Source organism: Hypanus sabinus, chromosome 21 (assembly GCF_030144855.1).
Source record: "Hypanus sabinus isolate sHypSab1 chromosome 21, sHypSab1.hap1, whole genome shotgun sequence".
In the NCBI taxonomy this organism is placed as follows: Eukaryota; Metazoa; Chordata; class Chondrichthyes; order Myliobatiformes; family Dasyatidae; genus Hypanus; species Hypanus sabinus.
Genome location: NC_082726.1, coordinates 8,046,551 through 8,072,973, shown reverse-complemented (window position 1 = coordinate 8,072,973; position 26,423 = coordinate 8,046,551). Strand labels below are relative to the sequence as shown.

General features: G+C 41.2%; 1 protein-coding gene across 2 annotated transcripts in view; it reads right to left on the bottom strand.

The window, feature by feature from the left end:
- Positions 1-26,423, bottom strand: part of LOC132378764 (furin-like) — a 144,047-nt gene that overhangs the window by 8,153 nt on the left and 109,471 nt on the right. For both annotated transcript variants that reach the window (XM_059945908.1, XM_059945907.1), the window contains 5 exons: positions 20,618-20,721; positions 18,052-18,169; positions 9,693-9,872; positions 7,157-7,281; positions 6,222-6,347 (listed from right to left, as the gene is read on the bottom strand). In XM_059945908.1, the coding sequence (XP_059801891.1) occupies positions 6,222-6,347; positions 7,157-7,281; positions 9,693-9,872; positions 18,052-18,169; positions 20,618-20,721 (653 nt within the window). The remainder of the gene's footprint in view (positions 1-6,221; positions 6,348-7,156; positions 7,282-9,692; positions 9,873-18,051; positions 18,170-20,617; positions 20,722-26,423) is intronic.

Below are 26,423 nucleotides of genomic sequence, written 5' to 3'. Positions count from 1 at the left end.
GCTGCATCTGATCCACAGTAATGATTATTTTGTTCTCCTTTACACTTGTGTACTGGAATGACATTAAACAATCTTGAAATACTATGTTGGAGCATGCATACTTGTCAACGAACAAGTACAACTAAAGCTGTTACTATTGTAAAACACCAGTCATTGCTCCAATTTGTACCCATTAAGCTGGTTCCCTTTGATGTTTTTCTGCAGCGGTTGCCTTCTCCAGCTCCCAACTTCTGACATCGGCATTCAAAATAATTAAACCAGTCTGGGACATCATCCAAAAAAATTTATCAGCATTTATTTGAAGGATCATTGACACTTCAAGGAACAGTAATTATTTTTTAATTAAGTGCCTTATGTTTGTTTTTAGGGTGTGGGAAGCTCATTTTGATAAGCAAAGAATAACATATCAGAAACATAGCATAAACTTTTAACCAGCCATTTCTCATACTGGAGATAACACCTGCGTTTTAAGGCAACATACACAAAATGACAGAGGAGTTCAGTAGATCAAGCAGCATCATTGGAAAAGAGCAAATAGTAGATGTTTCAAGCTGAGACCCTTCATCAGAACTGAAAAAGGGAAGTGAAGCTGAAATGGGTGGCCAGAGGGAGATCCTTCTGTTTCTGCTGATACAGCATAGATGTTCAGTGAAGTGGTCTCCCAATCTATGTCAGGTCTCACTGATATACAGAAGGCCACACCAGGGGCAAAGGATATAGTAGATGACCTCAACAGTCTCTCAGAATAAGTGTTGCCTCACCTGGAAGGACTGTTTGGGGCCCTGAATGGTAGCAAGAGAGGTGGTGCAGGGGTAGGTACAGCACTTGTTCTGCTTGCAAGAATAAGTACCAGGAGGGAGATGTGCTTGGTACTGGGATCCCATTGGAGATGGTGGAAGTTACAGCGAATTATGTGCTGGATGTGGAGGCTGGTGGGGTTGTAGGTGAGGACAAGAGGAACTCAACCCCTGGTGATGTGGCAGGAGGATGGAGTGAGGGCAGATCTGTGCGAAATGGAAGAGATGTGGGTGAGGGAAGAGTTGATGGTAGAGGAAGGGAAGCCCCTTTCTTTGGAGGAGGAGGACATCACATTAGTTCTGGAATGAAAAGCCTCGTCCTGAGAGCAAATGTGGTGGAGACGGAGGAACTGAGAGAAGGAATAAGATTTTTATAAGTGAGAAGAGGGATAGTCCAGGTATACAAGTGACAGGGTGGGAAGACCTATAGTGCAGGTAATAATAATCAGAAATTTTTAATCCCACACTCAAGACTTTTCCCCCAATTAAAAAAAAATCAGATTGAAGATGTTTGTTATTCACACTCCTTTAAAAGTACTGTAGAGCACAGTAAGTTGTGAAACAGAGTGAAAGAAATTAAAGTGACAGAAAGGAACCAGTTAACTTCAAAAAAATGTAATCCATTTTTAAGGTCAGCTTTTAAAAAGCTCGCCCAGGCAAATTTGGCTCAAAGGGAGATATAAACACCAGATTACCTTTGCAAGGTGTCTTATCATAGATCATTACAGTGCAGTACAGGCCCCAGGGCCCACATTTTAACCTACAAGATTATCAAAAAATAATATGTGGGATTTAAAATCTGTTGCAACCCAGTAGTCATCAGTTTAAAAAAAACTAACAAAACTATACCTGCAAAGTAAATATACAGTGGTCAGAAATCTTTTAACAGGGTGCACAAATAAAATGAACTTTGAAGTTTTTCAAACTATTTTTCCAATTATTTTCTAATGATAAAATCCAGATGACTCAATCCCTGAGACTAAGCACAGCTCTATGTCTTGCTGTGGAAGTGATGTAAAATGGAGCTACCTTACTTAAACAGAGGACACTGAAACCAGGCTTAATGCGGCCTTCACGCATTCACATGAACTGGAGTTCGATCACTTCTGCCCTGTCCTTCACTCTACCTCCAGAAGCAGACTACAACACTCCTACTGCTGACCAGTCAACAGACAGAGCCTAGTCTAACTTAAATAAAGTGCACTGACCATCAAGAGGCCAGAAGCTGATGATTTTTTAAACATGTTAATAACACACCTAGAGATGGGCAATAGGAGCTTGCAGTCTAAATTATTCTTACATTTTACCAATAGAAGATTCATGTTTGATCAGTTCAACCAGTCACTTCATCTATTTAATTATTAATCAACAACTCAGGTGAACGTGCACCATTCACACCCCTCTTTGCATCGACAGCACGGCAGTGGAAACTGTGAGCAGTTTCAAACTCCTGGGAGTATACATCATGCACAAATTCTCATGGTCCCAGAATACATTATACACAATCAAGGAAGCTCATCAATGCACCTACTTTGAGGCAGCTGGACTCTGCACACCTATACTCACATCATTCTACAGATGTGCAGTAGAGAGCATCCCAAAGTGCATGATATGGAATCTGCACTGAGGTGGATTGGAAGCCTCTACAATGAGTAGTCAAAAATGCCCAGAGCAACCCTGCCATAAGCCTACTCACAATTGATGACATACATACTGAGAGATACCGGAAAAACATAGAGCAGAAGAGTACAGCACAGAAAGCAAGGCCCTTTGGCCCACAATATTGTGCCAAACCAGCTAAAAGGCAAAGCACCCAAACGCTAATCCGTCCTACTTACACAATGTCCATATCCCTCCGTCTTCCTGACATTCACATGACTATCTAAATGTTTTTAAAAGCCTCTACCACCATAACAGGCATCCATGACTGAGTAAGGAGAACTTACTCCTCACCTCCCATTCACTTACCCTCTCTCACCTCCGATGTATTAGACATTTGCCTTTGGTATTAGACATTTTAACTCTAAGAAACAGATACTGTCTGTCCACTCTATCTATGCCTCCCGTAATCTTATAAACCTCCATTAGATCTCCCCTCAGCCTCTGCCACTCGAGAAAACAACCCAGGTTTATCCAGCCTCTCGTGATAGCACACGCCCTCTAAACCAGGCAACTTCTTGGTAAACCGCTTCTGCACCTCCCCCGACATCCTTCTTTTCGTGGGGTGACCATAACTGTACACAATTCTCCAGATGTGACTGAACCAGAGTTTTATAACGCCAGTAACACGATCCCACTCATCCTACTCATGGACTGTTTGCCCCACTCCCATCAGGGAGGACGCAAAATAGCATCCACGTCAGACTCAACACCTCCACCCCTAACCTACCACTCCACACCAACTACACAAACTACTTTATCATTTCCTGTCACAGTCACCTTATGTAGATTCTCTTGCGTCTAGTGTCACCTAATGGACATACAACCAATCTGCATATATAAGCTATCTTACGTTCATATTTCTTTTTTTTTAATCTTTATCTCATTGTGCTTTTTTTTGTGTTGCATCAAATCCAGAATAACAATCATTTTGTTCTCCTTTACACTTGTGTACTGGAAGTGATATTAAGCAATACTACTCATTCCTTTTCTGGTGTTCTCACAACCGATGGTCTCACTTTAAGGACTCTATCTTATTATTTTATGCTCTCATTATTTATTGACATTTATATTTGCATTGATCCTGCTTATAGTTACTGCTCTATAGATTTCCTAAGCATGCAAATCTCAGGGTTTCATGTGGTAACATTTATGTACTCTGATAATAAATTTTACATTGAACTTTGAATCTTGAATTGAAGAGCAATGAGGCAGATTGGGGATAATTTACATTACTGGGACACTGTATACACAGTATACAGTACACTTTAAGAAAGGAGCCATGTCCCTTTAATGACAGACATATACACAACTTGTGATTCAGTTTTGTAACAAACTTCACACAGGGATAATTTTAAAATTTGCTTTAATGGAAGAACAATACACGACTCCTAATGAAAAGTCTCAGCCCAAAATGCTGTTTATAGATGCTGCCTAACCTGGACTTCCTCCAGCATTTGTGCATTCCTCTGGATTTCCACATCCTCTTGCAATTACAATGGAGGAAGCCAATTCTCTTCTTTCCAAGCAACTTCAGCTTTTATTCCCCTCCCTTTAGTCACTAACTTCATCATTTTGAGCTAAAGATTTTCTCTTCAGTTTTCTTAAAACTATTTGTTTCTTCATACAACTGTTTACTCTTCACAAGTTGGCAGTGACTTGGGGATAACATTATGGTGCAATCTGATGTGTTGGCTTTTCATCTCAAATGTTACAATGCAGTGGCATAAGATCCAAGTTGTAATTAACCTCAGTTAATACAAATATTATGACTTGAATTTTAATACCAGCAGGACTCAGCTTAATTCATGCTTTTGTTTTCACCTGATTCCCAATCAAGTTACAAAATCAAGTTGTTTTTTGTTTAAAACAACTAGGTTTGCAAAGCCCCTTGGACTGGGGTGCATGGATCAGGAATGAACCAAATTGGTGCAACAATAAAGCCAACAAACATGAGCAAAGAGCTACCAGAAACACCTGCCAATCACTCAGATTTAACATTAGTCACAGGCTGGAAACTTGGTGATGCTCTGTACATGGCTATGGAATGATTTAAGAATGATTTGACTGAATTTATAATTGTTAATCACTTATTTCCCCAAATGCTGGAAAATCTACCATAAGACATAGGAACAGAAATAGGCCATTTGGTCCATTGAGTCTGCTCTGCCATTTGATCATGGCTGATTCATTATTCCTCTCAACCCCATTCTATCTTCTCCCCAAAACATTTGACACCCTTATTGATCAAGAACCTATTAACTTCCTCTTTCAATATACCCAATGACATGGCCTATGCAGCCATTTGTGGCAATGAATTCCACAGATGTACCACCCTCTGGCTAAAGAAACTCATCACTTCTATTCTAAAATGATCTCTTTCTATTCTGAGGCTATACCCTCTGGTCCTAGACTCATCCACTATGGAAAACATCCTTTCCATATCCAGTCTATCTATGCCTTTCAATATTTGAAAGGTTTTAATGAGATCACCCTTCTTTCTCCTAAACTCCAGTGATTACAGGCCCAGAGCCGTCAAACGCTTCTCATACATTAATCTTTTCATTCCCAAAATCGTTCTCATGAATCTCCTCTGGACTCTCTCCAATGCCTGCACATCCTTTCTTAAATTAAGGCCCCAAAACTGCTCACAATACTCCAAATGCAGTCTGACCAGTGCCTTATAAAGCCTCAGCATTACATCCATGCTTTTATATTCTAGTCATCTCAAAAGGAATGCTAGCATTGTATTTGCCTTCCTCACCATCGACTCACCTGCAAGCTAACCTTTTGCGAATCCTGCACAAGGACTCCAAAGCCATTTTGCTTCTGAGTTTTGTATTTTCTCCTTCCGTAGAAGACAGTTTACCCCTTTATTCCTTCTGCCAAAAGTGCATGACCAGACATTCCCTACATAATATTCCAACTGCCACTTCTTTTCTCATTTTCCTAATTTGTCCAAGACCTTCTGCAGGCTCCCTGCTTCCTCCATACTATCTACATGTCCACCTATCTTTGTATCATCCACAAACCCATCAATTCATTCATCCAAATTACTCACTTGTGGAAAAGAAATAGTCCCCACACAGACCCCTGTGGCACACCACTAGTCACCAGCAGCCAACCAGAAAAGACCCCTTTATCCCCACTCTTTGCCTCCTGCCAGTCAGCCAACCCTCTATACAAGTTAGTAGCAGTAACTTATAGAACCAGAGTAGTATACAGGCATCCATTAGTCTCGTGAGACCATGGATTTGTGCCTTGGAAAGTTTCTGGAGTGCAGGCCTGCATGGGAGACCAGCAGTTGCCCATGCTGCAAGTCTCCCTTCTCCACGCCACTGATGTTGTCCAAGGGAAGGGCAAGGGCCAATACAGCTTGGCACTGGTGTCGTTGCAAAGCAATGTGTGGTTCAGTGCCTTGCTCAATGACACAACACACTGAGGCTCGAATTTGCGACCTTCAGATCACTAGACCAATGCTTTAACCACTTGGCCATGTACCAACACAATAGAACCAGAAACCTATAGAAAAGCAACAAGTAACTTATAGAATCACTCAGCCTGGAAACGATGAGCTTTTGTTGTGTTTAGTGGGGCATAAAATAACCATTATTTTTTCATGTTTCTTTTTGTAAAGTGTTTTATAAGAGGTGTTAGATGGAGCAAGTTTGAGACCCTAACCCAACACCTTCCAATTTTTCCCAGTTTCCCCTGTAGAGGGCACTCCAAGGCAGTGAAATTCAACCTGTTACTTAGCTTACTTACCCACACACACATGCTGAGAGTTCAGTGTTTTGCAGTTGTCAGGCAATGTGACATTTGTAGCTTTCAGCTGGTCATGGTTAGATGGTGCTGTGCCATAAAGAACCAGAGTAAACTGCCTCAGTGTACCTGAATAGAGTAATGCAGAAATATTTTAGAATGCAAAATAAAACACTTAAGTTTGTAAGAAAATAAAAGAAATTTCAAAAGATTTTTCCATTTTTAAGAAAAAGTCATTAAATGAGACGACGATGGAATTGCATCCTGAACGCTCATGAAATGTCAGGCAAATCTCAAGCAAGACTTCCTGATCTCACATTGATGAACACTAAACATTGATTGCATTCAAGATTTTAAGTGCAAATTCAAAGATAGTTTGATGAATTAACATCAATCAACTGGTGTGTGGGTTTTTAAGGGCAAGACTTAAGTGTTTGGAAGCATGGCAAGGAAGATAACAAGGGAATGCAGATGGGCAGAATGGGTGGGCAATTAGCAGCTAAAATTAAACACAGAATTGTTCAGTGATAGTTTGGCATAAAGAACTAAGAGAGTGGCTAAAGAACAGCTGTAAAGGCTGAGGAATAACAGAAAGGTGGGTGGGGGTTGAACAGGTGCCCAAAATTCCCATTAACACTTCTGATTCTAAAATCAGACAGACTGAAGATCATCAACAGATACACAAAGGTGGGTGGTTTAAGGAATGTTTTCACTTGATAAATTCATACAATGCGACAAGTGCCAATTAAGACTAGATTATTTGACAGCAAATTACATAATGGAAAGACTATCAATGGACATCAAAAAATCAGCAGGAAGGATTGAAGCAGGTATCAGTCACAGGCACCATTGTCCCTCGAAATAAGTTGTACAGAAGAGACATGGCCTTTAGAGAAGGATTCAGAGACGATACAATGCCTGATTTCAGAAGCACTAACCATAATTTTTTAGATCAGGCGTGTTCTCCAGTTCCAGAACCCATTCACCAGATGGGTTTTCATCCCATGAATGTGTCGTCATGAATGCCCAGTCTGTGAATCCTTCAGATGAGTAGTCATGTTGTCTGCAAGGGATAAAAAGAATGCAAATCAATACTTCAGAAACAGCTCCATCACTCCACAACCCTTCTCCATGACCCGTTCTTGCATTTGGAAACATTAAATATGATGTAAATTCTGCAGTGGAATAAATGTTGACGTTTTGAGCTGTGTTACATTCCTGATGAGAAGTCTCTGCCTGAAAGGTTGACTGTTTATTCCCCTCCATTGATGCTTTCCGAGTTATTCCAGCACTTTGTATGTGTCTTGATCTAGATTTTCAGCAAAGCAGAATCTTGTGTTTACATTAAACTCTGTGCCCTCATCTCATATCCATTTCCCTCAATTTCCATCCTGAAAAATTCACAAATCCAAGAGCAAGGAGTTTTCTCCTCATCCAAATCCTACATGGTTGCTGTATTGCGGTGTAGAACCATTAGTTTTGTTGGAGTTTACCTTTCCTTGCCTTCGGCTACCTAAGCAACATGTCTACAACATTGGCTCATCGGCTCTTCACACAGTCCTGGAACGTCTTGACGGCAAAGATGCATACATCAGGAAGCCGAGTTATCAATTATAGTCTCGCATTTAACACCACTAATCAGTAAACTCCATGACCTGGGCATCAATACCCCCTTGTACAATTGGATCCTAGATTTCCTCATTGTAGACCTCAGTCAGTTTGGATTGGCAAAAACATCTCCTCCACAATCTCCATCAGCAAAGGAGCACTGGTATTGGAGCTGTGCTTAGCCCCCTGCTCTACTCACTTTACACCTATGACTATGTGGCTAAGTACAGCTCCAACACCACGTACAAGTCTGTTGATGACACCACTGTTGTGGGCCATATCTAAGGTGGTGATGAATCAGCTTACAGGAGGGAGATTGAAAATTTGTCTGAGTGATGTAATGACAACACCTCATTCAACATCAATAAGACCAAGGAATTGATAGAAGACTTCAGGAGAGGGAAACCAGTGATCCATAAGCCAATACTCATGGGAGAATCAGAGGAGGAGAGGGTCAATAACTCTAAATTCTTGGGCGTCACCATCTGAGAGGACTTGTCCCGCACCCATTATATAAATATAATTGCAAAGGAAGTATGATAGTGCCTCTACTTCCTCAGGAGCAAAGATTTGGCATGTCATCAACAAATTTGGAAAACCTATAGATGTGTGGTGGAAAGTGTACTGACTGGCTGCATTACTGTCTGGTATGGGAATACCAATTTCCTTGAGCAGAAAATCCTACAAAAGGTAGTGGATTTGGCTCAGTACATTACGAGTAAAGCCCTCCCAACCATTGAGCACACTGACAAAAAATTTTGTAGAAAAGCAGCAACCAAAATTCCTCACCACCCAGGCCATGCTCTTTTCTCACTACCATCATCATCAGGTGGAAGGTACAAGAGCCTCAGAACTTGCACTACCAAGTTCAAGAACAATTACTGCCCCTCAACCAGTGGCTCTTGGACAAAAGGGATAACTACACACTTCTGGTGTTCTCACAACTGATAGGCTCATTTTATCATTCTATCATTCTATCTTGTTATTTCATACTCTTGTTATTTATTGCCATATATTTATATTTGCATTTACACTGTTTGTTTTTTCATTGATCACATTTACAGCTACTTTTCTATGGATTTGCTAAATATGCCCACAGAAAAAGAATCTTAGGGTAATTGTGATAACATGTATGTCCTCTGATAATAAACCTTACTTCAGACTTTTTGAACTTTGAATTTATAATTTTATATAATCATCCATATACATGTCACTGTTCAGTGAATTTTCCAGTAATTTTGGTACAGTTGCTTCTGCATTTTTCTAGAAATTTGCTAATTTTCAGTGCTACACCACTTGAGCTAACTACTTTATAGATTAATTGTTATCACTGGAATTTTGTATCTCTCTGGTCTGAGTATGAGATGACCATGAATACATTTTCCTTTGACTTTCTTTCTTTGTTCACAATGCACAATTAAATTGCGAGCAATAAATTTTATGCCTCATTCTTGACTTCCAATAACATTTGGCATTAGGATCCAATACCATTTTGATTTGGAAATGGTTCTTTATCGTTGTAAGATTTTAATCCAAGAAATCCATACTCCATGTTGTGGGTGTATCTTCTCCAGAGCTACTGATGCCCTTCAGGTTAGCTCATCATCAGTTCGCAGAGGCAATTACAAGTGACCAATAAACACCAGCTTGTAGTGATGTCCGTAACACAATGAATGTTCTTCAGCCTCACATTAGAAACCATTGAGCCAAATCCCTTTGTCAAATAGGCAAACACAATTTAAAACTCTAAAACCTACAGTACAATTTGATGGCAAACACAATTTAAAACTCTAAAACCCACAGTACAAAATGGCAGATTTTCATTATTCACAACACTACTGATTTTATGCAACTGCAAATTCATACCTTGGTGCCAGCAGTGTTGACCTTGTTCCCATTGGGCTGGTGAGGTATATAGCCAGGTCTCCACGCTTGCTATAGGATAGTGTGATCCTTGCCTGCACATGCTCCAAGGACTGAATAAAGTTTGGTGTTTGACGGCATGCATCAATACTCTTCCGTATCTCCAATCGGTTTTTAATTTCCCTAAAATGGCAAGTTCAAAATCAAACCATGGAAAAGGAAATGTCACAATACCCTCTGTACTCTTTACACAAGTTGTAAAGAGTAGTTCTGGCCCAGGCTCTTGTCAGAGCTGTGGAGAACTATTTACACGTAGGTTGCCTCACCTAGTCTAACTCTTGCCTTAAAAACCAGATGGCTATGGTTTCAAGTCTGAGAGGAGGATGCGAACACAACATAGGCTGACACACAAATGCAGAGCTGGAGGCAGTGTAACACTCACACAAGTATCCATGCTCTGGTGTGTTGCCAATTCAGGTGGATATTAAAGGATCGCAGAACAGTCAGGAGAACTCAAAGAACATTCCGAATGATCAGGATTCAATTCCCGCTGCTCTCTCAGTAGAAGAGAGAGCATGTTCTCCCTGTGACAACATGGGTTTCCTCTGTCTACTCCCACAGTCCAAAGACGCACTGGGTACTATGCTGTGGGCACGCAATGTTGGCACCAGAAGTGTGGTAACACTTGCCAGTTGCCCCCGGCACATCCTCGGACTGTGATTATCGTAGAAGCAAACTGCCCATTTCATTGCCTGTTTTGATATTTCCATGTACTTGTGACAAATAAAGATAATTTTTAATCTCTGCTGGTTGCAAGTTTCTTGACGATTGATTCACTGCCTTGAAGTGCTCAACATTTCAGAGATACTGTACATTGAGATGTACAAGCTTTTTCTTAAAATTGTGTGAATGCTGCAATTTTACTCAAGCCCTGGGGACAGTTTGCAGCCACCCACACACAGAAATTACAGTAGCTGCATTGCCACCACACAGAATGAATAACAACTGTGGGAAGCACAAACCACAACAATGGTGAACTCAAGACAAAAGCCACTTGTCAAAAATCACTTAAGCTTTTGGTTAAGAATTCACCCCTTTATGGAGTCGACATTACGTTCTTCACCCTGAACACGGCTATCACATGAACCTGTTAGAAAATTATTAATCAGCAAACTAGAACATGTGCTAATGTATTTCAGCAGCTCATTTTCATCAGAAGTTTGACAAGAATTGGTACAATTGCAAGAAAAAGTTTGTTAATCCTTTGCAATTACCTGGCTTTCTGCATTAATTACTCTTAAGTTGTGGTCAGATCTTCATCTGCCTAAACCAGGGGTCAGCAACCTTTACCACTGAAAGAGCCACTTGGACCCGTTTCCCACAGAAAAGAAAACACTGGGAGCCGCAAAACCCGTTTGACATTTAAAATGAAATAACACTGCATACAACGTTTTTTTTGCCTTTATGCTATGTATAAACAAACTATAATGTGTTGCATTTATGAAATTGATGAACTCCTGCAGAGAAAACGAAATTACATTTCTGCATGCAACAAAAACATTTTGAACTCCGAAAAAAAGACGTTGGGTTGAAAGTTACTTTTAAGTAAAATATTCAATGTCTATTTGAGTCCTTCTTGTATTTATGAAAAACGCCGAACTTAAATTTTCCGCCAGCAGCAAACCAAAAATAACGTCAGCCAGCTGTCATCCTGAAAAATGAAAGGACTATTTCACTGAACAATGAAAAAATATGAATATAAGTAAAATAATAGGCAATTAAAATATTTATCATACTTGGTTAATGGGATTTCTGCTCCTGGACCTCAGCGCACAGCGTCTGCACATCAGGGCTGTATGATGTCACCTTCATCTTTACACAGGATCGCAAGCTGTCATCTGTGAGGTTTTCAATATCACTCCATTTGTGTTTCTGAGCAAGAACGGCCTTCTGACGGGCAACATCTTCAAGGTCTGCTGTCAAGCGTCTAAACTTGGACACCCATATGTCTTTGTCGGCTATGTCGGCCAGTTCCATCTCAAGATCAGGTTGACTCACACCTGCCAATGCAGTCGTATTCAGTAGGGAAGGATCGATGCTTAAGGGAGTGACCGGGAAGGATAATGTGTTTTTTTCCTCTCTGAACTCACAGAAGCGTTTCCCAAACGATGTTTGCATTGCGATGATTGCAGAATGTAAATACTCCGAAATTATCATGTCGTGACCTTGTTTGAACTCTCTCAAATTGGGGAAGTGAGACAAAGTGCCTTTCTGTAAATCTCTGGCAAGCACTGTCAACTTGCGCTCGAATGCCAAAACATCCTCCAACATGTGCAGGGCTGTACGTCCTTTCCCCTGAAGAGCTGTGTTCAGCGTGTTCAGGTGCGCTGTCATGTCTACCATGAAGTGTAGCTTTTCCAGCCACTCTGGCTGTTCCAGCTCAGGAAAGGTGAGCCCTTTGCTGCCCAGGAAAGTTTTCACTTCTTCCAGACACGCGACAAAGCGTTTCAGCACCTTCCGTCTGGACAGCCAGCGATAAAAACACGTTGTAGCGGTGTCAGTAAACTGCAGTCAAAGATAGCTTTATTCGAACTAAACAGCCTTGCTTTTCAGCTTCCCTCAACCCAGCCCCCATGGACGCAGATGCTGCAAAAGACGCGTACTCACAAACCCCCGTAGGCTATCTCCCTTAGCCGGAATGCTGGCTAATTGTGAGCCGTTTTATGATGTGGCAGGAAATGTGTCGCTACACTTAGGTTGTACAAGATCACCATAATTACATTTCAAAAGCTAACAAACTAACATAAAATACATTTTAATTAAATACTGACCAATTATTTCCCAAAGCCACAGGGAGCCGCAGCACAGAGGTGAAAGAGCCACAAATGGCTCGGGAGCCGCAGGTTGCCGACCCCCGGCCTAAACTGATAACACACAAACAATTGTACTTTTCATGTCTTTATTGATCACAGTTTTTAATCATTCATAGTCCAGGCTGCGACCCCTGGTATTTAATAACTGGTAGAACCTCCTTTAGCAGCAATAATCTCCACTAAACATTTCCTGGTCACAAACAACAGAAAAACTGCAGATGCTGGAAGTCCAAGCAACACACACAAAATGCTGGAAGAACTCAGCAAACCAGGCAGCACCTATGGAAAAGACATTTCGGGTCGAAACCCTTTGGCAGAATTCTGCTGCCTGGCCTGCTGAGTTCCTCCAGCATTTGGTGTGTTGCAAACATTTCCTGGTGTTCTTTTGCAAACTTGCAATGTGCAGCATTTCTGTTTGGAGAGCAGTAGTTTCCCCGGAGTGTCCTTCCATGAACACCATTCTTGTTCAATATTTTTCTGACTGTGGACACACAAACAGACTTCAGCAAATTTTCCAGGTCTTTTGCTGTTACCCTTGGGTTCTTTTTCACCTTCTTCAGCATTGTACATTGTTCTCTTGGCATTCCTTGTTGCAGTAGCAACAGCACTGAATTTCCTCCATTTGTTAAAAATGTCTGTTGCTGTGGACAGATGAACAATCAGGTCTTTAAAAATGCTTTTGCAGCCTTTTCCAGCTTCATGTGTCTCTACAATTCTTCTTCTCAGGTCCTCTGAAAGTTGTTTTGATTGAGGCATGGTGCACGTAAGCAGATTGTTCTTGAGAAGACTGTACGACATTGAAACAATATTAGGCCATTCAGCCCATTGAGTGTGCTCCGTCATTCCATCATGGGTGATCCTGGATCCCACTCAACCTCGGACACCTGCCTTCTCGCCATATCCTTTGATCCCTTCACCAATCAGGAAACTATCAATTTTCGCTTTAAATGTACCCACGGTCTTGGCCTCCACAGCTGTATGTCGCAGAGCATTCCACAGATTCACCACTCCCTGACTAAAAAAATTCCTCCTTAATCTGTTCTAAAGGGTTGCCCTTCAATTTTGGGAGGCTGTGCCCTCTAGTTCTGGATACTCCCAGCATAGGAAATACCCTCTCCACATCCACTAGTCCTTTCAACATTTGGTAGGTTTCAATGAGAACCCCCCCCCCCCCACCATATTCTTCTAAATTCCAATGAGTACAGACCCAAAGCTGCCAAATGCTCATGCATTAACCCCTTCATTCCCAGAACCATCCCGGTGAAGCTCTTCTTTTATTAAGCTTTCCAATGACAATACATCCTTTCTGAGATAAGGGGCCCAAAACTGTTGATAATACTCCAAGTGTGGCCTGGCTGGTGTCTTATAAAGCCTCAGTGTTATCTCCTTGCTTTTATGTTCTATTTCCCTTGAAATAAATGCCAACATTACATTTGCCTTCTTTACCACAGACTCAACCTGTAAATTAACCTTTTAATTTACAGAAGACCTGCTTCTGTCAGTAACCTGATTGTGTGTCTTTTTTATAGGGCGGGGCACCTCTACAACCAACATCTGACTCCATATAACAATTACAGCATGGAAACAGGCCATCTCGGCCCTTCTAGTCCGTGCCGAATAGCTTTTGTAAAAGGCATTATCTGAGAGGCTCACATACTTTACTTGAACCTAGACTATGATTGTTTAAATGGTGTACTCGGTATTGAAGCAAAGTAGTACAATTGAGTGTTATCAGTTTAGGCAGATTGTGTTCGTCTATTATTGTGACTTAGGTGAAGATCAAACCAAATTTTATGAGTAATTAATGTAGAAAACCAAGTAATTGTAAAACGTTCACAAATGTTTTCTTGCACCAAGGCCTGTAGAGCTGGGCCCTGACACCTCATCCAGCATCAAGGCCTGTAGAGCCAGGCCCTGACACCTCATCCAGCATCAAGGCCTGTAGAGCCAGGCCCTGACACCTCATCCAGCATCAAGGCTCGTAGAGCCAGGCCCTGACACCTCATCCAGCATCAAGGACTGTAGGGAGGAACCTGACACTCACCCAGCACCAAGGATGGCAGAGAGGGACACCGACACCAATGACTCAGCACCCAGCACCAATGACTCAGTCCAAAATGTCAACTGTTCATTCCTTTCCATATATGCAACTGACTTGCCAAGTTTCTCCAACATTTTGTAAGTATTGCTTTGGATTTCCAGCATCTGCAAAATTTCTCATGTTTAAAATGTGCCAACAATAAATGGATGAGATCTTTGAGGCAAATGGCTGAGAAGTTTGGTTGGGGGTGAGATCAGGGATACCACAAGACAAAGGCACAGAATTAGGCTGTTCAGCCCACCAAGCCTGCTCTGCCACTTCATCATGGCCGATTTATTATCTCTCTTAACCCTAAACTCCTGCCTTGGTTTATCAATTCCAAAGTAGCCCAATTTCTTGCTTCTTCGAAGAAATCTGTACCATCTTAATTTGAAAGCAACTCAACTGCAGTTTAGGTCTTTGGGAAACTATTAGTTGTATATGTCTATAATTGAGTACAAACCAGGAACATTGCGGGCTCGCTCCAAGTATGCATTAAATCATTGTTTAACCTAATCTGAAGAATTTAAACGTCTTTGTCCACGAAAGCTAGTGGCAATGCTAGATTAACATCATGTACAAAATTAGAATATCATTTGGGGTTCGAAGACTTCACAACTCTAGCTTTGCAATATCAGTGACTGAAAGATAGGGGTTCAAGTACTGCTGCTGTTGGTAAGGAGTTTGTACATTCACCCCGCCACCTCGTGGGTTTCATCCAGGTCCTCTGGTCTCCTGTCACATGCCAAAGTCCTATCGGTTAGCAAGGGGCTAGTAAATTGTGGGCATGCAATGTTGATGCCAGAAGCATGGCGACACTTGAAGGCTGACCCCAGTACATTTCCCAACTGTGCTGGTCATATGCCACATTGGCTGTGCGGTAGTGTTCTATGTTTTCTGTGTGCATGCCCAGTTCAACTAGTTCATGAATGATTGTTTTACTCAACCATCCAGAGAAGAGAATTGAAAACTTGGCACTGAAATTCAATTAGTGAGGCGTGAGGAGTGAGCAGCCAGATCTGAGCCTGCTCTGCTACTCAGTGAAATTGTGGCCAATTCAAAAGGGATATTTATTTAATGATTTATTTCAGCGATGCAGCACAGTGTAGGCCCTTCCAGCCATGCCACCTCAGCAACTGCCAACAAACCCGATTAACCCTAACTTAACCACGGGACAATTTTCAATGATCAATTAACCTGCACGGTACGTCTCTGGACGTGGGAGGAAGTTGGAGCACTCAGGAAAAACCCACGCAATACACAGAGACTGGAGTTGAACTCTGAAATGCCCTGAGCTGTAATAATGTCACACTAACAGTTGTGCTACTGTGGTGTAGACCAATAGTGTCACTGTTGGGAAGACACTGTTAGCATCCTAACCTGCAACAGCCAATCATAACTGCATTGATATATCTGACTTTGGTTTCAGTTAATACATCTGCAATCAAAGAGGCAAATTGTGATGAGGTATCGCCAAATGGGGTTTGCAGTGCCTGTACTTAACAGTTCTTGTCCAGTTCACCTATGACAAAAGCTGTTCCATCATTACATGTGATGATTTGGCATTTCATCATATTTCATTTGTCATTTGGAAGTTCAATTAATTTACTACTTATTCAAAGTATGTTATAGAACCAAAACAAACAATGCCCATTGCTCAGCTGACAACCAATCCCAGGCTGACTGCCACTGATTGGTCATTGTTCCTATCAATGTCTCTTCTACTGACAACGATGACTTTTAATAGCAGTTGGCAGTCAAACTTAAAGGTGCATTACCACCATCAACTGGACTGGAGAGTGGTGTACAGAGTTAGGAAATAAAACCCCTACTAGTTCTTTATCAAATGAAATCTAAATTGCCCCAAAAAGCCCTATAAATTGCAAATAATGAAAGACAATATCGTGAATTGAATTAAAGTCACTTCCATAACTTAATGAAGTTTTTAAATGAAAGCCATCAACCCCCAAAGATAGTGGTGATGCTTGCATGTGCTTTCTTTCAACCTTATTCTTTTACAGAGTGAAGCATATGTGTTCAACTATTTGATAATGACAAAATCTACACACCTCATAATGATGCTTTTCCCACAAGACACAAGGAATAATTATGTACAGTATGCCCAATTCTAAGTTGAGTCTAGTAATTCCTTCCCTTCCTGTTTTACCCCCTTCTCCCATCAATCCAACAGTTTTATGTATTCTGTAAAGGCATCTCCCCTTATGCCCATTACCCCACAAGTCTTGCCATAACCCTTTAATTCTTAATGCCACCAACCCCATTGCTTCTGATTTGCTAAGTGGAAGATCTATATCCACAGCTGAGCTTAACAGTTGTTTTGGCCATACAATCAACAGGCTCATTCCCCTCTACACCTCTATGTGCAGGAACCATAAAGAGATGGCATGTAAACCAATACTTTGAATATGCAATAAAGTTTGAAGAGCTTCCAGAAGTAAATCTGACCTACTGCCAGAATGACCTGTTTTATGACTAACCAAAATTGAAGAAGAAAGCCCTTAAATCCGAGTGGAGTCATCGTGACGGCGTTTTTTTTTTTAGCAGACTTTCTTATTTTTACGAGGCCGAGTTGCTAGCTCGACGCTCAACTCAGCACAGATGGAAAGCGTGCAAGGGAGCCGGCTGGATTTGAACTCAGGAGTCTTCGCTCTGCAGTCCAGCACTGATGCTACTATGCCACCAGCTGGCTAAACTGAAAAAGAATCTCAACAAATTACAACTTTGCAAGGACAAATTTCCTCCACCCACTGTAAGCCCAAAATGATGGGAACCAATTCTGCTGTATATACTGGGGTGGTTAGCAAGTCATTTCTTTATAGTTACCTGTAATTCAGGCACAAAAACAGCCACACCAGCATTCCCAGTTAAAATTATCTTTTGATCCATCAGTAAAAATGGTTAATGTATCACAATATCTTTCTTTAACATATTGATGAACCAACAGACTCACAGACATATCAATGTCTTGAATGTTACTCTGGGTAAACTATTTAAATTGTCGCCCTTTGGGATGTACTGTTGAGTTCTGAGATTTTTGTAGTTGTTTGGTTTTCCTGAATAAAGGTTTTTTCAAGTTTCGCCTTTGTTCTGACTCCTGGCTTTGAGTCTCATCAGTAATTATAAGACAAGCAAACACAACAAAGCATCAATAATTTTACTCTAAGTTTCTCTACTTCAAGCCGTCATTAGATGAAATACCAAACTGTTCCTCACGTACACGTGTAGTAATCTAGCAGATAATTTGTAATTATAAAAATCTCTTCACAAGCATCCAATTTTCCATGATCCCATAATCTATACAAGCTACTAAATTCAAGGCAAATAGCATAAAATTTTGCTATAGGCACACCTTTACAATGGAAGTGCCCATTAATAAATATTTACTTACTTTGGCTCAGAGGTAATCACGATGACACATTTCCGCTGATCTCCAACACTTGTCCAATTTTTAGCTAACGTGACCATAGCCCCAGCATCAAGTAGCCCATATCCATACGAGTGACTGACTGTAAAGGAAGGGGAACACCTCACTGTTAATTTTACAGAAGTAATCTAATCCCTTTTGATTAAAAGGTAGCACAGTGATAAGCGCAAAGCTATTAAAGCTTGGGGTGTCAGGGATCAGAGTTCAATTGTGACTCCGTTTCCTCCCAAAATACAAAACTGTACAGTTAGTAGGTTAATTGATCATTGTAAATTGTCCCATGATTAGGCTGGGGTTAAGTCGGTGGGTTAGAAGGGCCTGTTCCATGCTGTTATCTCTAAATTTTAAAAAAATCAATTAAAATAATACAGCTAAAATGACAATTAGGGTTATACATAGAGAGAGCATTTTAAGAAACCCATAACTATCTATGAAATAACTAGGCAGGGTAGGATGGGAGAAAAAAACAGAAAAGAAACTGAGGTGGAAGGAAAAGGATGATTGAGGAGAGAAAAATATAAATTACAAGTCTGAAATGTTGAATCTTTTTTAAATCTATTGTACTATAGTTTAATTTGCAATTCTTTCATAGAACTGGTGAAGGTGTGGAAGGAGCTGAAGGATTCGCTGGACACAGCACATCAAACCTTGCAGCCTCCTAATTTATGTAGAAGACAATAAAATATTATAAGATCCAAAATGACCTCACGGATGTACATTAGCAAGAAGTTCCACAGCAACATAGCCAAGCTACTCGAAAGGAGCAACACACACAAAATGGAGGAGCTCAGCTGGTCAAGCAGAATCTATGGAGGGGAATAAACAGTTGATGTTTCAGGTCAAGATCCTTCATCTCGACTAGAAAGGAAGAGGGAAGAACCCAGAATTAAGGTGGTGGCAGGTGAAGGGAAGGAGTACATGCTGTTAGGTGATAGATGAGGGGGAAGGTGGGTGAGTGAGGATGGAGGGGGGAGGATGAAGTGAAAAGCTGGGAGGTGATAGGTGGAAAAGGTAAAGGGCCAACGAAGAAGAAATCCGATAGAAGAGGAGGATGGATCATAGTAGATGATTGTTTTATTGTTGAGGAGAGATAGGCGAGTCAGTGTTCTTTTCATTTAAGAGGAGAAAGCTGACAGGGATTCGGAGGGAGAACCCAGAGGGATACAACACCATGAGGGGCACCAGGCAAGGCAGTTTAAATCCACAGGGTAAAGGTTCAAGGTTAGAAGTAAAGGGGTTAGAGCCAATATGAGGAAAATTAGTTTTACTCAGTGGCTGGAATCTGGAACAGCGCTTGAGATAGTGGAAGTACTCACGCAATATTTAAACGGTATCCAGAAGAACAACTGAATAGCTAAGAAGCAACAAGACTGAAGACTCAGTGTGAATGGGTAGTTGTTACATTAGACTGCTTAAGTGTTAAGCTGCAAAGAAAAATAAATTGTCTGCTTGTATTTTGTAAACTAGTTATATTAATGTAACTATTTAGTATGTTTCCTAGTGGTTCTAGTATGTATATGCAGCTGTTCATCGTGTCCCCTAGTGGTTACAGTTCTTTGTATCATTCTGGAAAGCTCTGGAAGCTTTTCTGGTGCTGCGTTATTTGAATAGGAGTTATCTGACTGGCTGACTCTTATCTGCAAAGTTGAATGCAATGTTCTTTGTCTTTGGAGTACAAGGTGTACAAGGAGTACAACACATGGTGGTGCCATTTTCTAAACTCTTTTTGCTTCTTTCCCTTCACTCTCTAGTCTCTGCTTCTGTTTCTGTCCATTTTCAATTTTCTTTGTTCTATTAACACACAATAAAATAAGCGCGAAGCAACAAGTTTCACACCTCTTTCCTGACTTCCATACGAACCTTGGATTAAAAACATCCAAATCCAAACAATTAGCATAGATAAAGCAGGCTCAAGGGCCATTTTCTGTGCTTCATGTTAAAATTTGGCAGCCAGTCATAGAAAAAGAATTAGGACAAGTGCTGAGAAGCCTGGTCAAAGTATCCTGAAGGCTCAGGTTTTTAAACAGGTATCAAAACAGAATGAAATATTGAAGTGTGAAGTGAGGGTAATGGAAGATACCGCACAAAAAACCTTGCATGTTACATGGAAGAATGGCTTCCCCCCACCCATAAAACATACAGAATTTATTACATGTACTATTAACACACTTACAAAAAGATCCCTTAGCATATTATCTTTCAAGGCTCTGCAAGAAAGTATTAGACGCCACTATCTACAGAGAAGGAAACAATGCAGAACTTGATCAAAAACAGTTAATGGTTAGGAGGAAAAAAATCTAATAAATGGAACCACCACACAAAATGTGTTTGAAATCCAAAGGAACTTGTTGATTAGTTCATGGGATAATCTGCCAGGCAGACAAAATGGAGAAACATTAGGTGTTCAAGTTGCAGCTGTTTGTAGGATACAAGCTTGGGTGAGCTGAATGGAGATTCTCTTCCCCTTGATTTTGCTTTCACTGCCAGGAGCAACCCAACACAAAACAGGTCACATTGACGCCATTGTTACCTTTGCGACCAACTCCGTTTGTAATCCAGTCGTTGGAGGATAGGTGGGCTGGCTTAGACGTTCGTACTACAAGGTGCTGCATGTCACGCCAGGTGAGATTTTTACTTGGAGGAGAGGAAAAATTACAATGAATCAAATGAGCTTTTCAGTAAAACAGGTTACCTACCCGAGTACAGTTTTCCCCACAGGAAACTCTTTATTCTATTTTCAACACTAAAAGAAGAGCGGCACAGTAGCATAGCATTTTACATCGGCAGTGATTAAGGTTCGATTCCCACCATTGTCTTTGAGGAATTTGTACATTGTTCCCGCAAGCATGTAGGTTTCCTCCAGGTGCTCTGGTTTCCTCCCACATTCCAAAGATGTATAGGCTTGGGTTAGTAGGTAATGGGCATGGTATGCTCAGAAGCATAGCTGCCACCAGCAAACCCCAATAATGCATTAGACTGTACATTTTGATGTTCATGTGACAGATGTTAATCTTTGCAAAGGCATTGCAGAGGATGGAAAAACAGTGCAAATCATCTTTTACTTGTTTAAGGCACTACAATTAAGAAGAGTTGTGTCAAGCGAGCTGGGAAAATATGCCAGAGGAAAGATTAATATGAACAGAAGCAGATTTTTAAGCAGTCATTTCATTGCGCTCAGCAGAAATTTATCCCAATCAGAAAGGAGGACTCAATGAGCATGGGAAATCCAGAGTAAAAAGGCAGTTAAGGGAATTATTATATTTTAATGAGAGTACATATAGTAGTACAAGCTAGTGGTAGCAAAACAACCAGCTCTTTTCCTGCCCCCAAGGATCTCATGACTAAAAAGTTAATGAGGAAGAAAAATGAGAATAAACTAGCAAGTAATACGATGAATAGATGAAGTGGAGGGTAACTAGATTAAGCTATGGATCCCTGGAGAGTGTGACTGGGCAATTTGTGAGAAAGCCGTTGATCATTTAAACCAGTATCTTACATATAGTGGAGGCCACTGCAAATATTTCAAGAATAATAAATGGGGTATTTTCAAATATAATGGAAGAACTTGTAAAAATTCCTGCCAGGAGGAACAAAGTATTAAAAAAGCTAATGACTACAGACAAATTATTTTCTGGACCTAAACCCAATTGTCTACATACAAGAGCTTTAATGGAAGTGACTGAGATAATGGAGCTACTCCCCACCCACCCACCAAGTGTAATGGAGCGCCACAATAGCACAGTGTTTCCTCCCACAGTTCAAAGATGTACTGGTTAGTAGGTTAATTGGTTGTTGTAAATTGTCCTGCAATTAGGTTAGGGTTAAATCAGGGATTATTCGGCAATTGAAGATCGAAGGGCTGTAAGGACCTGTTCCACTAAATAAACAAAATAAAGTTCTGGAAGTGTTCCAGTTGATTGTAAAGTCACAAATGTGACTCCCTTGTTGATGAATGGAGGGCAACAAGAAAAAGCCTGTAGGTCAGTTCACTTAATGTCTGCTGTTGGAGATACTGGAGCCCATGATCATGGAAGAAACAGCTGGTATAAAAGATGATATGTATTCAAACCAAGTTATGTTCTTTACAGAAATAACAAGCAAAGTTGCTAAAGAAGAACCTATAAATATAGCATATGATGAATTTCACATGTCATTTGCTATGGTGACATGTAAAAGGCTGGTGCATGAGATAAAACATTTAGAGGAAGTGGATTGAAGACTGGTTGCCACACAGAAAAGAGTTAACATGGTGTAGCAGTTAGCACAATACTTTACAGCACCAGTGATCACTGATCAGAGTTCAATTCCCACCACTGTCTGTCCATTTTCCCTATGATTGCAAGACTTTCCTCTGGGTGCTCTGGTTTCCTCCCATGTTCCAAAGATGTGTAGGTTAGGGTCAGTAAACTCTGGAGATGCTATGTTAGCAGCAGAATCATGGAAACACTTGTGGGCTGCAGGCAGCACACCCTCGGACGGTGTTGGTCATGAATGCAAAAGAAATGCAATTGTAAAGGGGGTTTCTTCGTTTTCTTTGTTACTGCGTACGTTGATCAAAATGGCTTCTTTGTTTGTTAAAAGTAGGAATGCTTCTTTGTTGTGAGAGAGTGCTATAAGCTTGTTTGGGTTAAAATTTACTGATAACGAGAATTGTATTCCTTTGTAAACCAATTGGGATTAATGTTGTTCTTTCTTCTGAGCCTGTAAACTATTGTTGGTGGGCTTTTGGGCAGATCGGCGCGAGGGGGTGAGAGAAAGAGGACGTGATGCTGTAAATTGGGCGAGGAACGGACCCCAAGTGGGGGTCCAAGGCCAGGAGGTACCCCAAGAAGAGGAGACAAAGATAGATGTGCTTGGTTGACCACGTCGGGTGGTCCTGAGCTGCAAGTCGAGGAGTTCGGAGGAGATCGAATGGTGGCCAGAAGACTTCAGAAATTGAGCTCCAACGGTTGTGCATGAAGTAGTTTGGACTTTGATAAGTTTGGCACCTTTTCTTTATTTTTTTTTCCTTCATATATACTGTATTGTTATTAATCACTTAGTTATAGTAACCTTTATAAATTGTACTCATTTAATCGCATATGGTGTACTGTCTGTTTTTGGGCGAGGCGGGGACATCACACAGCATCCACTCCAGCTGATTACCCAGTTTGGCGGGGCTGAAGGCTGCTCCCCCTAGACGAGAACGAGCTGAGTGAGCCTGAGGCGACCCAGGGGGTTACACAATGTTTCAATTATCTTTAAGAGTCAGGAAAAAAAATGGGACTTTTCAAAATGGAAGGGTGTAATTATTTATTAGATTCCTAACTTGGAAGGGACAGAGTGCAAGTTTGCTGATGACAGAAAATTGTGGGAGGGCACATGAAATTTAGACGAGTCAACGAGGTAAACCCAAAAGACACAGAAGCAGAATTACGCCATTTGGCCCATCAAGTCTGATCTGCCATTTGATCATGGCCTTCCTTCTCCTTCTCAATCCCATTTTCTTGCTTTCTCCCTGCAGCCTTCACTCTGCCATGGACAGTCCCAAACCCAGAAACAAAAAGATGGTTGGGCATGGGGCTAGCAACCCTGTCCCAGTGCAAGAGAAATTCGAAGAGAAGCCCAAAATCCTCAACACTGGAAGAGGAAGGATACATCAAGAATATGAGCTATACCTGGGGAACTTAAAGTACTGCAGGCCTACCCCAGCAGCGAGCAGTTTGCTGGCGGAGGAGGTGGACTTGATATGGACTGTGTTACTGCGTGCTACAGAATGGTATCGGAGTTGGTGCGTGAAAGCAGTCTGCTATCTAACAGCAAGTGACAGTTTTGGACGTTTCTCTCATGATTACAAGACCTTGTTGAACATTGGTAATGTAAAGTACTGCAAGTCCATTTCCCTTGTTTGTTGGCGAGACAGATGGTGCAAGAGCTGCATGGCCTTGGTTCTAGTGAGGACAAGGCCTCAAGCACCAGGCTTGCCCGTTGCAGCAATCCAAGACAGGAGACACCAGGAGCATTGTTGTGCAGCTCCATGCTGGGTTGGGGGGGGAAGGGGCTGCCATCCAGTGTTCGATTGGTGGAATGACAACCTGGGCTGCAAGTGCACATACAGTCAGCCCTCCTCATCCACGGGGTATTGGTTCCGGGACCTCCCCCACCCCCCCCCCCCCCACCGCAGATACCAAAAAATGCAGATGCGCAAGTCCCTTATATAACCTGTCTCAGTGCGGTGGACTTTAGGACCCGGCAAAACTCTGAATCTGCAGTGTTTCTGTTCACAAAAATAATCACGATTGAAAATAAAGTGGAACAAAGTGATCGGAAAGAGGTGAAATGCCATCGGTCATTGGAAAAGCGTTAGGCTACAGTGGGTCAACGATTGGAACAATTTTAAAGGATAAAGTGAGAAAGGCCCTGCCCCAATGAAAGCTGCAATCATTACTAAGCAATGCAGTGGTTTAATTATTGAAATACATATGTTTCTGATGTGTTTTATGCATCAAAAGGTAAAATATTTACTCTACAGTAAGACAAACGTTTGACTGACGCTAAATAATACCGGATGTACCTGTTCTGACTAAAAGAAATTCCTTTTTTTTCTGATCCCGATCTGCGGTAACCTACGCACATCCTTTAAATCATCTCTAGATTACTTATAATACCTAATACAATGTAAATGCTATGAAAATAGCTGTAATATTGCATTGTTCAGGGAATAATGACAAGAAAAAAAAGTCTGTTCATGCTCAAACAACAAATGCTGGAGAGAGAACTTCTGGGTTTTCCCAATCCGCGGTTGGTTGAATCTGCGCATGCGGAACCCGCGGATACGGAGGGCCAATTGTACCTACATTTGTCTGCAGAATGCTGAGAACTGCTTGTTCTTGCCAATAACAACAATCCACCACCATCAATTTACAAAACATATCACTCAGGGATTTGGGCTACATAAATATGTTTGTGTGACTGTATGTTTACATGCTATATGTACCGTGTGATATGTATGACTGTTGGTACTGTGTTTTGCACCTTGGCCCTAGAGGAATGCTATTTCATTTGGCTGCATTCATGTTTGATTGAATGACAATTAAACTTAAATTAGAAGTTGAGGAACATGAAAGTTTTGCATGGGACGGAGGACCCTAGTGAGCTGCTGTTGGCCTATGTCTCGATAGGGGTGATATGCTTAAGTTGGTACCCCTACTAATCAGGAACCTATCGACCTCTACTTCAAACATACCCAATGAGATGTAGATAGGTTGACTAAGTGTGTGCATATAAAGTACATGGAGTTAAATATAGTAAAGTGTGAGGTCCTGCACTTCAGTACAGGGAATGAAAAGGCAGATTATTCCAATGACAAACAATTGTAAATAAACGAAGTACAGAGATCAAGGTGTTCTTGTGTGTGAAACATGAAGTCAGCATGAAAGTACAAAAGGTAATTAAGAAAGCTAATGGACCAATTCATTGCTCAAGGGTTAGAGCTTTTAAATAGAGAATCAATATTAAAAAGGTACAGCACAGTGTGAGACACACCAGCTTCTTTTACAGTTTTGGTCCCTTTATAATATGTACCTTTATTTAAAGTAAATTGGCAATGGCAGCAGTCTAGAATGGATTCACTAGGATCCTGGGATGAGAGGGCTACTCCATCACAAAGTTACACTTTTATTTCAGGAAGAATGAGGGGTGATCATATTGAAATATCTGAGATCACCAGAGGACTAAACAAGGTTGAAGGTCTTTGGCTGCAATCTTCCACCTCTACAGAACTTGTACGTGTCCAAGATAAAGAATTGGACAGAAAAATCACTGCAGACACACCCCACCCAAAAAAGCTCCCTTCTGGAAAATACTATAGGGCTATTAAAACAGTAACTTCACACCATTTTAAAAGTTTCTTCCTCCACCCTCCACCCAGAAGTTAGTCTGATCAACCATTCTAGTTAGCCCTGCCCCACTCCCCTCTATTACCTCACTTTAAACTACTTTTGATAATGCTCACAAAATGCTGGTGGAACACAGCAGGCCAGGCAGCATCTTCGTCCTGACGAAGGGTCTCGGCCCGAAACATCGGCAGTGCTTCTCTCTATAGATGCTGCCTGGCCTACTGTGTTCCACCAGCATTTTGTGTGTGTTGTTTGAATTTCCAGCATCTGCAGATTTCCTCGTGTTTGATAATGCTGTTTACATTGTAAATATATGTTGCCTGCATATATGTGAGCACACACCACCCAATTAACCTACAAACCAGCAGGTCTTTGGAATGTGGGAAGAAACCAGAGCACTAGGAGGAAACCCAGATGGTCATGGAGAGTATATACAAAAGCTTTACAGTGATGTTTTCT